Source organism: Leopardus geoffroyi, chromosome D2 (assembly GCF_018350155.1).
Source record: "Leopardus geoffroyi isolate Oge1 chromosome D2, O.geoffroyi_Oge1_pat1.0, whole genome shotgun sequence".
NCBI lineage: Eukaryota > Metazoa > Chordata > Mammalia > Carnivora > Felidae > Leopardus > Leopardus geoffroyi.
Genome location: NC_059334.1, coordinates 44842392 through 44863377, shown reverse-complemented (window position 1 = coordinate 44863377; position 20986 = coordinate 44842392). Strand labels below are relative to the sequence as shown.

At 51.9% G+C, this 20986-nt stretch overlaps 1 protein-coding gene across 5 annotated transcripts in view; it reads left to right on the top strand.

Moving 5' to 3' along the window:
* The window catches only part of GRID1 (glutamate ionotropic receptor delta type subunit 1), a 701884-nt gene that overhangs the window by 223886 nt on the left and 457012 nt on the right, over window positions 1-20986 (top strand). For all 5 annotated transcript variants that reach the window (XM_045437900.1, XM_045437898.1, XM_045437899.1 and 2 more), the window contains one exon: window positions 5004-5209. In XM_045437900.1, coding sequence (XP_045293856.1) covers window positions 5004-5209 — 206 coding nt within the window. The remainder of the gene's footprint in view (window positions 1-5003; window positions 5210-20986) is intronic.

Here is a 20986-nt window from a genome sequence, read left to right as displayed (position 1 = left end):
AGAGAGAGGAGGATCCCTGTTTGCTGATGACATGGGCATGAACTTTAGAGCAGCATGGTGTGGGTGGCACTGGACAGAGAGGTGAGCGGTGGGGAAGTGCCAGAGAGCACATGGGCCTTCAGTTAGGAAGCTGGTCTGTTGAGGGAGGAGGTCCAGGACTCGGGCGCTTGGGACCTGTGTCTCTCCCTCCTCCACTTGTGGGAGGTGCTCCCCGGTGCCCATAGACCCCAGCTTCTTTCCCTTGCAGCTCCACGATTCGGGCTTCTTGGTCCTCCCTATTCCTGGCCCCCATCGTGAAGTGAGCAAGGCCCTCTTCCTGTAGTGTTGCAGATGCCTCATTCTGGAACTTTCCATATGCTGTTTCTTCTGTCTGCAGCGTTCTTCTCTGAGAGATTTCCAGAGCTGTCTCCTTTCACTGATGCTCCTTGCAGAGGCTTTTCCCACCCCCACCTCCTGCAGTTTCCTCCAGCCCAACATCTATTTTCTTCAGAGCTCTTACCACTGTTGGAAATTATCTATTTAGCATGGTGTTTATTTGTTCCGGTCTGTTCTCCAGCCCCTGAAATGTAAGTTCTTTGACAGCAGGAACACCGTGGGCTCATTCATTCTTGTTTCTCAGCACCTAGGAGAGGGACCAACATGGAGAAAGCTCTTAGTTAATATAGGAGAAAATAAGGAATGAATAAATTTCCACTGGATGGCTTGTTCAGTTTCAGATATTAGAAAGACTTGAGAGCCCGTAGGGCGGGCCAAGGAAGCTGAGGCCTGTGGTGGGGCACCGTCATATCACATTCCTCATAGGAGTGCACTTGCCTATGCTCCCTATACTGTTTCTTTTCTCTGGGGAGCTGGATGCCTCTCCTGGGAGCCTCTCCCCATCCCCATGGGTGACCGATGCCCTCTTTCGTGGTTTATGCCTCTCCTTGTGGCCTTGGACAACTGTGGGCCATTTGCCTCTTCCTGCCCTTTCTGGGCTGGGGCTGGGGCTGGGGATATCCCATCAGCTCCCTGCCCAGTGGGGGTGGGTCTGGTTGGAGGAGGTGCACTAGGAGTGGTGCCTGGGCTGGCCATTATGCACAGGGACCTTGCAGGGGAGGAACTGGGCCAAGGTCCAGAACCCCAGGGGGGCCAAGGGGCTTCTGGGGTGCACACTCTGCTGTCCATGGGAGTAGCCCCAGCTCTGTTCCCTAGTCTACCTTCTTGGAGAATTTCCCTTCCTGGGGAGGAGCAGTGGAGAGCTGGATTTCTTGAGGGGATGGGGGTAGGGGGCATTGCAAACCCGGTCTGTTGTAGGGAGAAGAGGACTTGTGTTGGAGAAGTGGGCTTCCTTGGCCCTGTTCCTGGGGAATGTCAGGAGGGCTGCAAAGTTAGCATAAGCTCTCACATGTTTCTCTGCTCCCAGCCCTCGCCATGTGCAGTTGAATAAGAGCTTCAGAGGCTGAGAGCTGACCTTTTCAGCCAAGTGGGAGCAGGTGGTTATAGCCAGGGGCTGTGGTCCCTGGGGAGTGTGCCTTCAGCCCTCATCGCTTGTTCCAGGGGGTGAGGAGCCAGCTGCTGACAGGGAACTTAAATTCTCTGTGATGGCTCAGTCCCAGCCGGGGCTGCCTGGAACAGTAGGCAGAAGCAGAGCAGGTGAAGGTGTGCAGGAGCTCTGAGGACTTGTGTTTTCCATGTGTGCATGTCCTTGTGTCTACTTAGGGGTCCCAAGACAGTTGCCTGCACACAGTGGCACCTCCTGTTCCCTAAGAAAGTGGAACAGTCCTATAGGTTGAGATGGTTTTAGGCAGGGGGACCTCAGGGGACTTCTCGCCCAGTTTGGGAGGACTAGCCATGCTGGCATGACGTATGAGGTCCCTAGAGCCCTATTGGACTCATGGACACAAGGGCATGGACACAGAGCCATGCTGGAGCCCTCATTGTGCATGTGCTCATGTGCAGGTGCAGAAAGCATGCCTCTGCAGACATGGTTAGTCTCTGCCACTTAAAATTTTTTTAAATGTTTATTCAGTTTTTGAGAGAGAGAGAGAGAGAGAGAGAGAGAATAGGGAAGGGGCAGAGCGAGAGAGGGGGACACAGAATCTGAAGCAGGCTCCAGGCTCTGAGCTGTCAGCACATAGCCCTATGTGAGGCTTGAACCCATGAACTGTGAGATCATGTCCTGAGCCAAAGTTGGATGCTCAACTGACTGAGCCACCCAGGTGCCCCTCTGCCAGTTTAAAGACTTGTGATGGCCTTGCAAGGTGCAGAAGAGGAGTGGGAACTGGTAGATATGGGTCTGAGGGTGCCACCTTCATGCCTGTCCCAGTCAGCCCTCAGTGTCTTGTCAGCTGTGCTCACATCTGGGTCAGATTAAGCCATGGGGGCAGTGAGGCTGTTGGTGTCCAGGTGAAGGGATGGGGCCACAGAGGCTGTGACCTTGCCTGATCTGGCTCACGCTCAGCTCCACGTGGGCAGTGCCGTGGGAAAGCTGTGTGTGGAGTTACTTTTAAGACATAAGCTCTGTTCTTTCATTGAAGTTCTCATACGCTATATGAGATAAAGATGTCTGATCAACTCGCTCTGTCAGTATGCATTGCTGAGAAACACACTATCCCAAGATTTAGTGGCTTAGAACAAGTCATTTATTATTTGTTGTGCGTCTGTAGATCAACTGGACAGTTCTGCTCTAGGCTCGCTCGAGTAGCTGGATGCGGTTGACTTGTGACTGAGGGTGGCTGCCTGGGGGCCCACCTGAGTCTCCACGTGTGTTTGCATCCCTTCAGCAGGCCAGCCCCGGGTGTTCTCATGGTGGTGGCAGGCTCCAAGAGCGGAAGCAGAATGCACAAACGCTTATTCAGACCTCTGCTTACACCAAGTCACAGCTGTCTTATAGGTCAGAGCAGGTCGTGTGTCCCAGAGTAAAGGCTCGAAGGGTCTTCAGAGTGACAGGGCATGAGGCACAGGAAGAGGGAGGCCATTACCAGGGGCCTAAATCTCCCATATTTGGGAACATCATTTACACCATGCTGGTTACGAGATAGTTTCTCAGGCAGTACCATGCAATAGAACTTCTGCAGTGATCCATCATAGATGATGGCTATCTGTGGTGCCCGCTATGGTAGCCACCAGCCAGATGTGGTGGGTAAGTACCTAACATGTGGCTAGTGTGACTGAGGAACTGAGGTATAATGTTATTTAATTTTAATGGATCTAAGTTTAAATTTAAACAGCCCCATGTAGCTAGTGGTTGCTCTATTGAACAGCCCAGATCCAGGGGGAGACCATCCTGGGCACAGATAGAAGGCTGTTGCCTGCCTAGCATGGGAGCGGCTGCTGGACCTGGGTGTCTGCTTGGGCTGAGGTGTTCAAGCTTATTATTGGCAGGTGTGAGTTGTGCTGTGCTCAGGAGAGGGGGTGGCTGGGGTTGACTGAGTTTTTTAGCTGGGCGTCCCCTCCACCTGTTGCACCTCCACACCCTGAGCCATCTCTGCACCTCTGCCCTGTCATTCCCTCTGCTCGGTTAAGAGGACTTCTTAAAAACCTCTTCTAGCTTCTCTTTCAAGAGGCTTCGGGACTCCAGGTCTCTAAGGACCCAAGCAGGCTGTGAGGACTGCGTGGCCTCCCTGGGAATCTGAGGGGTGTCGATAGCCAGGGGCCTGTGTGTCGGGAGCCTCTGGCGCTGTGGCAGGATCTCTGTTACCTTTTCATACTTCATAGCTTTGGGGGAGGGGGCAAGGGCTTGATGAAGAGAGCCTGACCTGCTGCCTGGTGCCATTTTCCTGTGTGACTCAGTGGGCAGAGCAGCACTGGGACCCCCGTGCATTGCAGGCAAGCAGCTCTGGGTAAGTGTCTGTGCTTCAGGGGCCTGGTTGCCGATGGGCAAAGCTGGCTGAGGTCATGGCTGGACTTGAATACAGGTACCACATGATTGAATATTAGTCCCGCATTTGCCATCCCTAGAAAGGCTCTCAGGGCTCTTATTGGGGCACTAGTGTGCCCTCCCCACGAACCATTAGGAGGTTGGTTCTCTGTGCCTCCTAGGTGCTGGCCCCTGAGACACAAACAACTGGGACCCTAAAGAATTGTGGTTCCTCACAGTCCTGTGAAAATGGAAGTCAGAAATTTAATCCCCAGTTTATAGATGAGCAAATTGAGGCACAAAGTGGATGGAATGATGAGGCACAAAGTGGATGGAAGATTTGCCCATGTGTTTAAGGAACTATCCAAAATTCTAAGTGTCAGAGTCCATGGCAAGTTCCTAGAGCCTATTCCAGGGCTTCCCCCATGGTGGGAAATTGGGACCCCCTGCACATTTCCCCCCAGCACCCCAGTCATAACTTCCATGGTGCCCTGGTCTCCTCCCTGGCACTGTGTCTGGTTTTCCATAACCACTCTTGTTACGTCTCGCTAGACTAGACTTACTGGTGAGTCTGTCATCCTGGAAAGGTGGACAGCTGAGGGTTCACTATAGCAGCTTGCATGGTGCCTGGCAAGCTCAAGAAGTTTGTGGAATGGGCATGGAAGGGAAAGTCTGGGAGAGTAATGGGTTGGGAAAGGCGCTCTGGTTGAATTAATACTGTTTACTGTGAATTTGATTCTGGGGGAGTGGATGGGGCAGGGTGTGCCCATGGTGGCCCGTGGGCATCCCAGGCTCCGGGAGAGAGCACCTTGTGTGACATGGGCAGGCCCAGAGCATCCTGTGGAGGGGGCAGCTCAGGTGTGGAGGACAGAACTGCTAGAACTTTCGCTCCCATTGGGTGGAAGCAATAGGGAGAGAAAGGGAGGTCATCACAAAGGGTTTTCTGGCCACAGGACCTTTTGGATGGTGGGGTATGCTCCTCACGGTGGGAGACACTCACCTTGGGGCCAAACAGATGTGTGGGTGTTTTCCATCTCTGTTCAGTGGTCACTGTGGCAGACGTGAGCCGTGGCTTGTGGCAGTGGCCTGTACCTGGCGCGGAGCATTGGGGTTAGACCCTTCCTGCTTAAAGCTCATTCTTTCCTCCCCCTTCTCCACTGCTTAGATATCCGTGGGCTCCAAAGCTTTCTGGATCAGGCCTCGCGGCTGGGCCTTGACGTCTCTTTGCAAAAGGTGGACAAGAACATTAGCCACGTGTTCACCAGTCTCTTCACCACGATGAAGACAGAGGAGCTGAACCGCTATCGGGACACACTACGCCGAGCCATCCTTCTGCTCAGCCCGCAGGGGGCCCACTCCTTCATCAATGAGGTAGGTGGTGGGGTCTGGGGCCGCAGGAGCCTCTCCCCGGGGTGCTGTGGGGTGGCCCAGGTAGCCACCAGGCACAGCCCACTCGTGCAGGAGCAAACTGGACGTGGGGACTCCTGGGTGCTGGGCCCACAGCACATTCCAGAAAGAGACCCCGAGCACAACCTGGCTCCCAACTGATCCCCAGCAGGTGACCCAAGGCCTTCATGGACACTGAGAGGCTGGGGGCAGCTGGCGGGAAGCCTGTTTACAAGTCTCTGCCAGGGATACCTGAGGCCAAACCCAGGCTGTGGTTTGTTTGTGGTGGTGGTGTTTTAATTTTCCTCTCTTTGTTGACAGGTGTAAGCCTCTAGGGATAAAATAAATTTCCAGCTTTCTGCAGAGGTGGGCAGCTGTGCCTTGGTATTTGTTAGCACCTGGAGGAGGTGTTGGTTGCATAATCTCAAATGATACTTGGTGTGCGTGCTTGTATTTTTGGTGCCTGGGCTAATCAGTGCATTTTTTTTAAACACCTCTATGAGGGGTTAGGGCCTTCTAATGAAGACAGGGCCCAGCAGCTTAACAAAGAATTTGGTGTCTTGAGAATAGGCAACGAGAAATACTCTCTGAGTTGGCTCATGGTGCCAGCCCTGGCGGCCTGATGGCAGAAAGGTGACGAGCTGAACGCGGCAGGTGCCTCTCTGGCCTGGGTTGGTTTCTGGGGGCGGGGGCTGTGCTGGGGGTGTGGTGTGCCTGGGAGGAGGGGTGGACCAGAGGGGTCGCCCGTGCCCAAATGCTCCCTGCGATTTCCTTTCCAACCCCAGTCACCTGTTTGGCTCTCTCTGATTGAAAGGAAAATGAAGAGAAAGAATTATACTAATTCCAGTTGATGTACTTTGGTTGCTTATTCCGCTTTCCCCTCTAATTAATTATTACTCAGAATGCTACCTTACGCATCAGGAACCAGCACGGAGCCCACCGCCGGAGAACTTAAAATTCGGAACGCTTAATTTGGTGCACTTGGCTGCCAGCCCTGCCGCTCTTGGCCTAATCAGTGCCCAGATCACGCTGGTGGTCAGCCAGGCTGTGATGTCCTGTCGGCGCCCGGCATTTTCTCGGGAACACGTTTCCCTGTAGGAAGTGATTCAGGCCAGTAATGGGCAGCCCGGGATCGGCTCTAATGCATCCAGGCTTTCTCAGAATGTTCCCAGCAGCGCATGTGTCGGTGTCTGCTCACAGGAAAGCTTTTGTCCTTGCTAAATTCCCCCGGCCGGAGTCTGCTCTGGTGATGGTGTCCACTAATTGTGTTGCTGGGCTTCTTCCTCTCTCTTCTTGCCCACATCTTGCCTCCTCTGCTTGCTTCCTTTCTGCCTTGTCACTGCTCTGCTGTTAAGCTTGGGAGTGGGAAGAGTATTGGCTTCGGAGTTCAGCAGATTTGGGGTCAAGTCCCAACTCCTCCACTTAGTATCGTTGTGACCTTGGGTGATTTGCCTCACCGGTGAGACCTCAGTTTCTTCATCTGTAAAGTAGGGATGAAGGAGACTAGAGCGATGGTAAAGCATTTGGTACATAGCTTTTTAGGAAACATCATATTCACTGTTTCCCTTCCAGATGGATTCAGCCCTTGCTCTGTTTCTAGGCCCTGCAAGGATTTAAGATGCAAACAAGACTGGCCTAAAGATAATTATTTCCAAGTGGATAATTATGCAAACTTCTGCAGTGTGGAAATACTTGGCTTGGCTTTGGCCTGTTGCCTTCTTGATCCCCCCCCCTTACCCCCCCTCCTGTGTTTGCAAAGTCTTTGCTTTGCTGGGTGCTGCAGAGCTGGGGACGCCCCAGGAGGGGCTACTCTGAATGCAGGGCAAGAGTGACAAGCCCTGGGAGTGCTGGCTGGAGACCGTGGGGAAGGAGGTCACCTGGGCTTTGTTGCCTTCAGCTCCAGCTGGTCAGGGTCTTGGTTTTTGATCTCCTATGCCTGGGGTGGGGGTGGGGAGGCTTCATTTCCTGGGTACCCACCATGGTCCTGGCCCTTTGTGTGCTTTCCCTAATTGTCATGGTCCGCAAATGGGGCAAGTGAAGCTGAGGAAGTTAAATGATTGGCTTTAGGTCACACAAGTAGCCACCGGGTGATTGGGCAGGAGTCAAATCCAGATTTGACCCACTCCAGGGTCCCCATGTGCCATGTTGTTGGGATGAGAGAATATTATAGTGCCGGTGGTAGGTCAGTGTGGCCACGCTTCCTTCATGCTGGGGGATATGGCTCAACTGCCTCTGTCCAAGGTCTGGCAGAGGATTTTAGGGTGCTTATGCTCAAAGAATTTTAGGGCATCTACTAAACACAGTAGGAGAAGGAAGGTGAATGTGACATGTATGGCTGGCTAGTCCAGAAGATCCTCTGGTAGAGACCCGGGGAGGCCATCACTGCACAAAACCTTCATTCACTGCCTGGAGGCCTTGCTTGGGCTTTCTGAGCAGACCGAGCCCACCTCTTGTTTGTTATAATGAGGATAGAGGGTGTTAGCAAGGCTGATCCACTGACGGGACAGGTCCTGAATTTTAAGAAACTCAGAACACTGTTATGGGGCAGTAAATGGCCTGAGAGCCCCACAGCTATTGAGGACACGTGGATTTTATACCCAGTCAAGACTGGTGTGTGCGAGCCACAGTAGTGGTGGGGTATGTAGCTCTCCCGACTAATTTCTCCCTTCCCCACTCAAAAAGCCCGGCTGATGGGAGGAGGGAGAAATATGGTTCTGCCTGAATCTTCTACATTTTGCTACATGTGAATCTGCTGGGAAGGCTGGCACTTTCACTATCTCTAGTGACAAATTCTGTATGATGTGGACTCGGCTGCCTGGGACTTGCCAGGCTGTCCACATGCTGTGTTGGGAGCTGTGTCTCTGTCCAGTGTCCAGGATGCGTGCATTCAATGTGGGGGGCTCAGCCTGGGGGCCCACACACCACCGGCATCTCTGTGATCCCACTTTATGAGAAGCCATCCTGGCTGGGAGCCGTGGGGGAGTCTGGCCTTGGTAGTGGGTGGGTGTCAGCAGAACAAGCAGGCCGAGGCCATGGGGGGAGGCACGTGGGCTCATATAACAGGCCCCACCTCAAGATCCCCTCACCTTCCATCACTCAGTCTTGAATCCACATTCCCTCCTCTGGGATCTTTTTATCACAGTCTACACAACCACCACACTAGTGCGTTGTTTTTAAAAGGCCCCCCTTGGGGAAACTGGGCTCAGGGGTGACAGCACTCTGGTCCCTTGGTCCCAGACCTGGAGCCCACTGTGGGGTGCCCTTGGGGACTGCTGAGGGCACAGGCCATAGAGAATCCTTCTTCCTGAAAGGCTTGTTTTGCTCTGGGATTGCCATTGGATCTCTGAGTAAGGGTAGGCAGCACTTTTTAATCACCCTAACTGGGAAGTGAGTTGGACTCATTCTATCCTCAGCTGGGCCTTGATATGTCTGTAGACCACTGACTGCTAAGTGGGGCTTCATTACGCAGTGATACCCACTATGCCGCTGTCCCTATGTAGCCTGTCAGCCTGAACCACCCGCTAGGGGTTTGGGGATGTGAGTGTCCTCTCCTCACTCCAGGGCTGTGGGAGTCCTGAGAGGGGCTGAGGGCAGAGGCTTTGCCTGGGAATCCTGTCTGTGGCTGTTGGAACCTTCTTCCTTCTGTCTGTGGGTTCCATCTTTCATTTCTCTAGAATTTAATGAGCCTGAGTGCCATGTCAAGTTTTGTGCTGGGCACTGAGGCTGTTGTCCCTGCTCACATGGAGCTCCCAGTTTGGTGGGGAGGAGAGAGGTGTGAACAGACTCCTTCACCTGTCAGAGCAGAGGTGTGGACCAGGTTCTGTGAGAGTGCCAAGGGTGAAACAATGCCCTCTGGCCAGGGAGAGATGGGGGTGGCCAAGTGCTCAGGGATGCTTCCTGGAGTAGGTGACACTGGGGCTGGGTCTACAGGAATGAACCTTCATTAACTCCATGGCCAAAGGGGATGCTGGGGGACAGAAGTCTGGAGAGCCCCAGTGTTTTCAGGGACTTGTGCGTCATGTGGTTTCAGCAATGGATGTACAAGGTGGAGAGTGGCTGAGGCTGAGTCTGGGGTATCAGCAGGAAGGGGTCCCTGATCCAAGATGGGGAGTCTCAACTTCAGGACCAGTTTGTTCTTGGTGTCCTTTTCAGAGTCTTTGAGGCTAACAGCTTACAGTGCACTCCATAACCCCGGCCCCCGTGCTGAGAAGGGTATGTATGTCTTATTGTCCTTTCTTCTTGGGCCAGGTTTGTTGGGGAGACCTCCAGTGCACACTCAGTTTTGGTCCTGGGCTTCATCTCATCTCCCTGGAGGTGATTCCATCCATCTGTCCATCATCTGTCCATGTGTCCATCTGTTTGTCCATGCATGCATGCATGCATGCGTGTATCCATCCATCCATCCATCCGTCCATCCGTCCATCCATCCATCCTTCCATCCTTCTATCCATCTATCCATCCTCCTACCTAAACACCCAACCATTTAGTTCAGATTGGGTGCCTACTATGGACCAGGAGCCATATCAAGTACTGGCTGGGGACACAGAGGTGGTGTCTCCTCCTGGAAACCTACATGACGTTAAATATTGTGGCTACACCACCATGACCATAGTCGTGTTGGGCATTTGCAGTGGCTGGCCTAGGTGGCATACCCCAGAGCTCTCATCCACTGAGGATTCCTCCGGAGGTGGGGGTGGGGTACTCCAGGACTTTGTTCTTTCAGCTCTTTTTTGTCATTTGTGTGCCCCTGCCTCTAGATGGACTTAGGCCTCCCTCTTTCCTATTGTATCCTCCTTGTTTCCTCCTCTCCCTTCCTTCCCTGTCTCTTTCGTTTTTCTAGAAAGAGTAAGAAACAAAGTATTTGAAACATTTGTGCACTCTTGGAGAAGAGTTGCCCAGTTCCTGAGGCAGACAGCAGCCAGCAGGTCCCGGCAGCTCGCACACCATCCAGCTCGGTGCGGCCTGTAGATATTGGGCACCCTGTCCCTCCCACAAGAAAGTGAGCCCCTCATGGACAGGGCTGGGTGGTGTCCACCTTTGTATCTTTCAAGAGCAGCACAAGGCTAGCCCACAGTGGCTGCTGAGGGAATAAATGCATGGATATTTTATATTTCTTACCTCTAATAGAAAGAGCCCGAAGCTAGGTTTTCTTGTGTGTACCTTCGTTGCCTTTTCAGTTTGTCTTCAAGTCCTTGGCCAGCCTGTCAGCAAGGGCCTTGGTCTTAAAACTTCTGCTATTGGGAAGGGTGAAGTTTGCTTAAGAACCCTGCCTTAGGCCTGGGTGGGTCGGCAAATGGCAGTGGCTGCCCCTGTGGGTGGGACATTCCCAGGCCCAGCTTTGGCACAGGATAGGGGGAGCAGTGTGTAGAGAGGTGAGTGTGTTGGGAGAGGACTGACGATAAGCAGCCATGCAGGCCAGTGTGGGAGACTAGACATGTGTGACACAGGCACAAACACACGCACACGCACACGCACACGCACATAGACACAGGCTGATGCAATGATACGGCTAACCAGCCTCATAGCTGGTACAAGCAGACCCTCAGACGAGCACAGCCTAACAGACAGCCACTCAACCCCCACACCTATACATAAATATGTGCACACACACACACACACGCACACACACACACCAGGGTAAAGGCATTGCTGGTGGCAGAGCAGTCTGGGGAAGGCATTGCAATGTTGGGAGAGAAATGGCAAGTGATGGTTACAGCAGGTGGCAGTTAGCTTTTGCAGTTAGATATTGGTGATCTCTTTCTGTAGCCAGAAGGATGGGAGAGAAAAACAGTGAGAGGAGTGGCCTATTGGTAGGACAGCTCCCCATTGCTCGGGACTGGGGGTCCCCTTTCACCCAGATTGTGAGGCACAGGTGAATAGAAGGGACAGAGGTGGAAAAGGCCACTCCCCAAATTTCTCCTCAACTCTGCTCAGACCGGCTTCCCAGGCAAGGAGTGTGGCTGGAGGCCAATTTAATCCTTACTAGAAGCACAGGCTGGGTTAACTCCTGGCTTTGAATCAATTGCTTCTCAGAGTTTGCTGCAGCAAGTGAGTTTGCTCCCACAATTTGAATATAAAGACTGTGTTTTTTTTAATACATTTATAGCAAAGGAAAATTAAGTAATCTCAGTGTTCTGTTGTCCCACATGATATATGCAAATATTTCTTACTCCAACATGGTAAAGCTTCAGCAGGCGACTTTATCACTCAGAGCTAGGATAATTCTGTGCCATTTAAGTATCATTTACCAGAATATTTTAAATTACTAATTAATTATAGAAGATTAATTTTTAAATGTGGCCCTGCATTTGCATTTAATTATATCCTACTGTTTACGGATTTTAAAGCCTTAGTACTTCAGCAAAAGTGCTATGAGTCTGAGAAATGCTTCCTCCCCCCCCCCCCCCCCACCGAAATTCTTAGAAATAAGCTTATGAGGAAAAGATACTGTGTTGAGTTTGTTCTGGTAGGTTTGGAGCTCAGGGATGCTCAAGGCAGCCAGAACTGGCGGCCTGGGGCTGAGATGGGGAAGAGAACAGAGGCTCCACATGGCCGCTGTCCCCTTCTTTCTCTGTCCTCACTGCCCTTGATCCTTGTGGACCCCCATGCGTACTGGGGAAGCCATTGTGGGCTCCCTCCCTGTGGGACCTTCCATATTCCTAGCACACCTCTATCGCCTTTTGTCATCCGGGGGCTTCCGCGGTACCCACCACTCTTGCTGTGACTACTTGTCATTTGTACTTCCCTCCCCATGGGGCCTTGGAACGTGTGAGGTCAGGAGGTGGGACATGTTCATCTTTGTGAATCACCTTTTCAGAGCCTGTGGATGATGATTGGCACACGGGTGGATGAAGGGTGCAATCAATCCCAGGAGCTCTGACCTCGGCTGCACGCAAACATTCTTTAGAAGCTGGATTGCCTAGTGGGCAGACAAAACACATTCTTAATACTGTAGCTAAGCAGGGGCACCTGAGTAAGATAGTGTTTTGAAAGCATTTAATGTTTGAGTTTTTAATATTTTAAACAGGCATCCAAGCTCTCATCAAGGGACAATGCTTGAATGTTTCTGGGTCTTCTGGTGTTTGTTTTCTGCTCGAGTGCTGTTTCTATTTTGAGTTGCATCTTGAATCATGCCATCCCATTCCTGGTGCTCAGGAAGGTCTTACTTGGCTGTCTGGGAGGCCTTTCTGCCTCTTCCTGGGGTCAAAGAGTGAGATCATGAACCTGAAGTGCAGGTCTGGAGACACCTGGTGTTCTTTCCTTCTTCCTTTGTGGGCCATTAAATAGCCAGCAAACTGTCACTTCCTCCCTGTGGGCGTCTCTCAGCCCCTTCTGGCTGGGGAGGCAGCAAACATGAGAAATAGGTATTTACAAAGGGAAACAGCCTGTAGCAGTGGAATGACTCAATTACCCTTTCTGCTCCTGGATCCCCAAGGGTGTTCCGCCTGGGGGGCCTCCCCTGAGGTGGTGAGTCAGCCCATTTGTTGATTGAAGGGCCGGGTGGGGAGCCCAGAAAGGAAGCAGCAAAATTTCCCCAGCGTTGCAGGAAGCCAGAGGAAGGCTGAGCTGTGTTAAGAGAGGCAGAGGTGAGGCCAGGTTATTCTAATTGCCTGGATTCATCTCAGAAAAGCTCTCTGTGCCGTGCAGCCCACAGAGAAACCCACAGAGAAGCTTTCTGTTGCCGTCTTCTGCATTGCTCCCAATGGTGCCTTTGCTTGATGCCACCAAGAACTTGGCCTCAGACACCCGCCATCTATGTCCAAGCTGCCAGTCAGCTTGGAGGAGAGAAAGCCTCTGCATCAGTTAGCTGGTGCGGTATAACAAACCACCCCAAACTCAGTGTCATGAAACAATAAGCCTTTGTTGTTATTTCTAAGTCTGGCAGTCAGCAGACCTGGGGCAGCCATGCCTGATCTTGTCTGGGCTTGCTGATGCATCTGTGGTAAGCTGGCCATTCAGCTGGGCTGGCCAGTTAGGAGGGCAGTTTTAGGGTGATGGGGTGACGAGGCCATGGGTCTCTCATGGTACATGCTCATCCACATTTACTCATGTGACAGCAGCAGAGTTCCAAGAGAACAAATGCAAGTGCTCCAGGCTACTTGAGGCCCAGGCTCAGACCTGGTGCCTTATTGCTTTTGTACAATCTCTTGGCCAAAGCAAGCCAAGAGATCAGCCCAGATTTAAGGGGCAGAGGAGGGAGCCTCCTGGGACACTCCTCTTGGGGGAAGTGTAAAGTCACAATGCAAAGAGGGTAGTACACTAAAGGGTAGTGATTTGGGGGCATTTTGTAATCTGTCTTCCATGTCCCAGTGTGCAGACGAGCTTCCTAGGAGCAAGCAGGTGTCCTGCAGGTGTGCGGATGATGAGGACCAGGCACCTCCTTTCTCCTACTTTGTTTCAACCTGGCTCAACTTTGGGGTGAAAGTGGTGAGGAGGGGGATGTGGAACAGAGGGAGAGATGGAACCGGCCTTTATTTATCAAGCTTGCTTATGATTCACCCAATCTCAACAATGCTAGGTAGGAAGGGCTATCACAGAGCATTGGAAACTGGTGGTTGTGGGACCTGCTCATGCTCCCAGATTATGTGACAGAGCTGGGATGTGAGCTCAGAACTCCTTGACTCACAGCCCAGCTCTGTTCTACTACGTGCTGTTGGGAGGAGGAGGAAGCTTGTTCTTGACAGATCAAGGGGAAGCCCATTTTCCTCCAAGAACATGACAAAGGGTGGACTTGATGAACATCGCCATTGAGGATCAGGTGGGAAGGGGGAATGTGGACTGGGCATCTTTGAGAGATCATCTGGGGAATGCGGGGCATCCCCCTGGATCCCATGGTCCTGTCTCTGCTAACACACCTGCAGGGAGTGTGAGGGGCTGGGCAGACTGCCTGTGCCTCCCTGCTTGGTAACTGGAAGAGCAACGTCCATAGGACCCCAAGGTCCCCTTAACCCTTCTGTGGTGTGGTCAATGGGTCAGAGTTCCAGACAGACCTGGTTCAGGTCCTGTGTCCTCACCATGAGGCTTTCTGAGCTTTGCTTCCCTCTCTGTACAGTGGCTTTAAAATGACACTTGACCTACAAGGTTACTGTAATAATTAAGCATGGGGAAATTCTGGGTTGCAGTTCTCTCCTTTTCCTCCCTCATAGGGCTGGGCCCCAGAGGGGCTGTCTAGCAGAGGGCTGGGCACCAGAAGGTACCCAGTGACTGCTGCTTAGACAGGGAAACGGATGAGTCTTAGCCAATGTAAGGATATGGGCCACACAGAGCATTGAGAAAAGTGAAAAATCTGCTTGACTCCAGGCAAGGTCAACATTCTGAATTTTGAAGTGCACTTATTGTTGACATTAGGGGTTCTTATGGTGACCAGCTGCTGGGTCAATTGACCAAAGGAGAGAAGTGGGCATGGTTGATGGCCTGTTAACAGGCATGTCTAATGCTCATTTCTCGGCTGTTTGCTGTGGCATCTCCCTCCTCATAGTGTGTTAGGAATCTTCAGTGTCTGTGCTGGTGAGTGATGTCAGGGAGAAAGCCAGAGACAGGGGCTGTGGTCCGTGGTTGGAGCCATGGAGATTGGGGAGAAAGGAGTTGCTGGGACAGACCCGTGTGACAGTATGAGAGAAGAGAACCAGTTGGAAGTAGGATGTCGAGGAAAACGTGCACCGGGAGAAACATGCATGTATCCCCCCAGCCCCTTATAGAAAGCCCTGGTATGCTGGCAGATGTGGAGGGGAGGGGTTCAGCTCCTCCCGAATGGGAGAGGCAGGACAGGAATGACTTTAATTTCAGCAACAAGGGACAGGGCAGACCCCTGAGTGTGTCCCTTTTCTCTGCCTCCTCCTTCCGACACCCCACCTTTTCCCTTTGCAGAAGAAATCTGAGAATCTCTGATGCTTAGCTGGGGGCACAATGGTGCTTCCCCAGGGGTGAGGGCTGCTGGCAACACAGAGAGGAAGGGGCATTGCCTTTGGAACACATAGATGCACAGTCAGGTCCCAGCTCACTCTCAGTGCCATCTTTTTGGGTCCATTTACTGGTCTGTCAACTGGAATAGTATTACTTTCCCTGAGGGTTGCTGTGGGATCTGAAATGAGATAAAGCCCATGAGAAGGCCCAGTGCAGGGCTGGTGCTCTGTGAATGGTAGTTTTGTTATTGTGTCTGTAGAAAGTGTTTGGCTGGGATTGTAGAACCAATTGGGCTGCTGGGGTCAAGGGCACATGTGTTAGTGGCTCAGAGGGGCAGGGCTATGGCCAGTCTGGCAGGATGGCTCCTCACGCATTCTATGTCAGAAAGCACAGCTGCCGGAACCAGGTGAGGAAAACCATGTGGTAAGGGATGGGATTAGCAAAAAGTGACAGAATGCTCACAGCCCTCAGCCGGTGCAGCTGGGATTGCAGACTAGCCTCTCATCCCAGTGCTCACCTGGAGAGATGTTAGAGTCCATGGGGGGATGGGGGAGGAGAGGGCATCTCAGTGCCCCCTCAGGCCCCTTGTGCTGGCTGGGCACCTGCAGTTGGTGCCCAGGAGCAGGTGGGAGCATTCAGGGAATCTCCTCCCGTCTGGGCTCTCCCTTGCCCGGCCAAGCAGGCACAGCTACTAGTAGCTTCTCAGAGCTGCTGCTTGCTGGGCTGATAGAAGGAGAAAGAGCTGCTAGTACTTTCTGCCTGCAGAATTACTTTGGGGATGAGAAGCCCTCCTTTAACAGCCTGTTGGGTGGCCAACCACCATCAACACAACGGGCCCCTTTCCCTGGACCCCTTGCACTGGATTCTTTGGTGGAGAAAGACAGGGGCCCTGCCCCTGAAGAGCTAGCAAGCTTAGCTGCTCGGGAAGAACCACAAGCAAGAGAAGTGGGTGCCCAAACCATGAGCACCCAGCTGGAGACAGTCCCATGGCTAGCACAGCAGAGCGGGCAAGGGAGCTGTGTGTCTGCTGTCCTCTTGCTGCTCGGTGGCAGTCAGGTGGGTCCACCCAGCCCAGGTAACCACATGAACCACTCTTGGGCGCTCTGTAACTTGGGGCTTTTGAAGACAAACAAAGGATTAGATAAGAATAGCTGCAGCCTCCCTTTGGAACACCAGCCAGGGACAACCAAGTCACAAATCCGAATGCCTGTGACCTTCAGGCAGGAATACTGAAGTGTAGAGCAGGTGGGCTGTAAGAAGGGCCGAGATTGTACCAACCGTGGGTGCCTGGAGGGCACAGCCTTCCCTGAAGGGGACAGTCAGGCTGCCCTTGAGATTCCCACGTGAAGGCCTGGTATGGCCAGTGCTTTCTGTGTCTCAAAAGGAGCCAGAAATCTGGACTTTACTGTGAAATCTCTTAATTTTTAAATGTTGGCAACTAATTACAAAACTTTTAAGCTCTCTGTTGGCCAGCTCTGCCTGTGGCAGGGCTGATAAGGCTTGCAGACCGCTGAGTGGCAACGTCTGATTTATGGCTTATATGCCATCAACGTAAGCATATTAAATATGGGAATGGCGTGAAGTAAGCCCCGTTCCCCTTTCTCAGGCCTTTCTCACTAAGCACCGGCAGTCATCCTTAGTGCACTGTTCCTGAGAGTTCCTGCTTCTCCCCTGGATCCTCTAGGTACCACCCTTGTTTTCTGTGCATCCCATACTCTTCTTATCCTTGCTGGCTGGTGCCCGGGTGTTGCTAAACTGCCTTAGGATCCTTCTTTGTATTTGCAAGAAGGTCTTGGTCTTTAAGCATGTGGAGGTCAGCTCTTTAGACAGAGGGTTATCATTGGGTTTTGGTTTGTGCCCCTAATGGTGCTCGACAGTGCCGGTGGTAGTTCCTTGACCCTGGCAGGTAGCTCTGTTCATGGGCGTTGTTATAGCTTTCCAGGGCTCTGGGAGGGCTACTGAGTATGATAAAGGGAACTGGGCACTTTTTTAAAGGCCTGGCTGATGCATTTGGGGATTCGCTGAGAACCTACTCTGCCTAGCCATTTCTGAGGACTGGGGAGGCACCTGAAAGGTGGGGGTTTGTCTCTTCTTGCAAGTGAGATGTGATTTAGAGAATAGGAAGTGAGCCTACAGTCCCAGGCAATAAATGTCTGAGCCCAGCCCAGCCCAGCCCAGATTTGCCTGGGATGCTGCACCCTACAGACTAGCGCCTCTCCAGGTCTCAGTTTGCTGGTCTTCAAATGGATCAAAAAGTTAATTGAGCAGCTAACATGGATCAGGCCCTATTGTAGGTCCTATGGATACAGAGTGACTGAGACAGACAAGGTCCCTGACTTCAAAGGATTGACATTCCAGTGGAGGCAGAGGGTGGTCACTAAATAAATAAGTAAATGAATAAAGCCACAGTAATTCAGGTAGTGATAACCTCTATGAAGAAAGACAAAGCAAGGTAAGAAGAGAGTGGTTCTGCAGTGACATCGTTTTAGATGCGGTGATCAGGGATGGTGCTACCAGGGAGGAGGTGTTTGTGGAGGGACCAGAAGGGCGTGATGGAACATGTAAAGCAAGATCTGACCGCAGAGCAATTTCAGCAGATGGAATGGCACATGCAAAGTCCTGAGGTTGGAATGAGCTTGGCATGATGGAGGATCCGGGAGGAGGAGGGTATGCCTGGTGCTGGGTGAGTCAGACAAAGAGTGATGGGATGGGTCCAAGCCCAGAAGACTTCTCAGGTCATTGGAGGACTTTGAACTTGGTTTCAATCTAATGGGGAGTCACAGGAGGGTTGTGAGCAGGTCGGCAGCACAATCTGGAAAGGGACCAGGGTGCAGGTGTCCTCTCTGCCATTGTTTGACTCTATAGGAAGTAACTCAGGGACATGGGAAGTCTAAGGAGATAGTAGATCATAGTTGTCAGGCCACAGGGAGCCGATGTTTGTGGAGCTGATTAGGGCTACTCTGGGGGAGGTGTTCCCTCTGCCCTTTCGGCTTGCTGGGGCCACGGGGATGGCACAGGGCCCTGGGTAGGTAGCCTCATTTGGGACTCCCTGCATGGGCCCTTGCTGCAGGAAATCACGCAGGCCCCTGCTTCATGTGACAACCCAGCGACTTCTCAGGGGTGAGCACAGCCTCCTGGCAGCCACCCATGGTGGCTTCCTGCGAGGAGCAAGCAATCAGCCTAAAGAGCTTTGCATCTTATTAATGTATGTGAAAATGGGACTGCTTTGCTGCTCCAAGGACTCTCTTTCTGGAAGGGCTGAGAGGACACACCCTTTGCAGAACCGCCTTTCCCCATCCTTTGCCAGGGATTTCAGGCAAGCAGCAACAAGAGCTAACCCAACCCACAGCTAACTTTCCGCTACCACTTAATGGGAGTCGGGTAGGACAGCCCCTGAGCCCAGCACAGGCCTCGCCCCCTGTGGGCTTCCGTTTGTTTGCACTTGTGCCAATAGGTAAACAAAAATCTGTGCTGCCATTGTATGTTTGTGTGCATATGTTTGTATGACAGGGGAGAGTTTGTTCATGTTTCCTGCCCTTGTCGACCTGCTTCCACACTGACGCTTTGGGTCCTATGTGACACTCCCTGCCCCCATAGTGGGCCCACCAGTGTAGTGGGAGATAGTACTGTGGGATTCCCTTGCCATCCATCCCACCCATTGCTGCTCCCAACTGCACCCCACCCCCTGCCAGCTCTCAGCATCACCCGTAGGTTCTAGGCCGTGCCTATGTGGCCGCAGCTGTGACCTCTGCTCCTTGGGCTTGGGCTGCAGCATTCCCCTTAGGACAGGATAGACTTACATAGTGCCCCTTCTGATGCTGTGGATTCCAATCCTATTCTTGCCTCTCATTCCACGTCCCAGGGGACCTGGGCTATAGTCATGGCAGAGTGGGAAACCTCAGACATAGATTTTTTTCTATGTAATGGGGAATGCTATTTGCACATTTCATTTAGTGGGTACTTATAAAAAATCATGACTTTTTCTTTCTATGAAGGGAGGTATCCTTTCAAATCTGGCAAGTTTCAGCTTCCAAAAGAAGGGAAGTTGCATAATAAGCTAGTTGGGCACTCAGATTGGGTTCTGGAGCCAGGAAGAGGTTGGGCAAGGACAATCTGGTCCAGGGCTGTGCGTCTGTCTCTCTTCCACTTGTCTGGGGGTATCTTTCAATGAGAAAAGAGCCATGCCCAAAATGGTCACCTGCCCAGGAAATGCAAAGCAAACATATCCCTGACTCATTAATTGCTCTAAGTCAATGTGCAGAGAAAAACTCTGCTTCTCTGACAGGGTCAGATAGGGGCTTTGGCATGTGGCACGTGGGACCCATCCTCAAGGTGGAAGGACATTTGGGGCAACAGGAGTAAAGGCTTGGAAGTTATGCAGCTGGGCTTACTCTCTTTATCTGAGCGCACTGACAACATAGGGAAGCTTATCCCTACTTACCCCCGGGATTGTGGTGAAGTTAAATGAGACAATGTGTGGGGTGAATGCCCAGTGTTGTCTGACCCAGAGTAGGTCTTAGTAAATGACTTCACCCTGTTCCCTCCCATGGTATGGTGCCCCTCACTCTGGGCTGACACTGTCCAGAGCCAGGCTGTTGTCACTACTCCAGATGATGAGACTGAGGCACTGCAAGGTTGTATTTGGGGGCCTGGGGTCTCCACTGGAGTATTTCTAAAGAAACTCTGGATGAAGAACCATGGAGTGGGCTTGAGGAGAGAGGAGCCAGGGAAAGTAAGATTGCACATGGTGTTTGGAGTTAGTGCATTTGAAGTTAGAATCCCAGCACTGCTCTTAAGGCTGGTGGCTGTGAGCAAATTAAAAACTGCTCCAATCCTTTGTTTTCTTATCTCTAAGGTGGGGATAGTAGCATATAGGGAGGACCACATCATGAGGATGTGATGAGAATTTGACAAGCTAGTATACTTGAAGTGCCTAGGTCAGTTTCCGGTATATAATGAGTACTCAGTACATGTCCCTGTATTACATGGCAGTGCTGGTGCTGTTGATGATACTGATGGTTGTGGTGATGGCTGATGATGACAGTGATGCTGATGCTGGTAATGATGACAATGAGTATGATGATGATAGTAATGGTGATGATGATGGATATGGTGGTGATAATGATGATAATGTTGGCAGTGATGGTGATGATGGTTATTATGGTGATGGTTATGATGATGTTAGTGATGGTGATGATGATGATGAGGGTGGTGGTGGTGATGATGATGGTGATGCTGATGTTGGTGGTGATGGTGATGGTAATGATGGCTGTGCTGACTGTGATGGTGAGGCAGTAATGATGATGGTGATGATTATGATGGTGATGCTGGTGATGATGACAATGGGTATGATGATGACAGTGATTGTGATAATGATAATGATGATCATGATGGCGATAGTTATAATGGCGATGCTGGTGGTGGTGGCAGTGATGATGATGATGATGATGATGATGATGCAGCTTTGCTTCCCATCAGAACCACTGCCCTTGGAGGTGCCTGAGTGGCTCAGTCAGTTAAGCATCTGACTTTGGTTCAGGTCATGATCTCACAGTTCATGGGTTTGAGCCCTATGTCGGGCTCTGTGCTGACAGCTCAGAGCCTGGAGCCTGCTTCGGATTCTGTGTCTCCCTCTCTCTCTGCCCCTCCCCAACTCATGTGCTCTCTCTCTCTCTCTCTCTCTCAAAAGTGAATAAATGTTAAAAAAAAAAAAGAACCTCAGGGGCACCTGGGTGGCGCAGTCGGTTAAGCGTCCAACTTCAGCCAGGTCACGATCTTGCGGTCCGTGAGTTCGAGCCCCGCGTCAGGCTCTGGGCTGATGGCTCAGAGCCTGGAGCCTGTTTCCGATTCTGTGTCTCC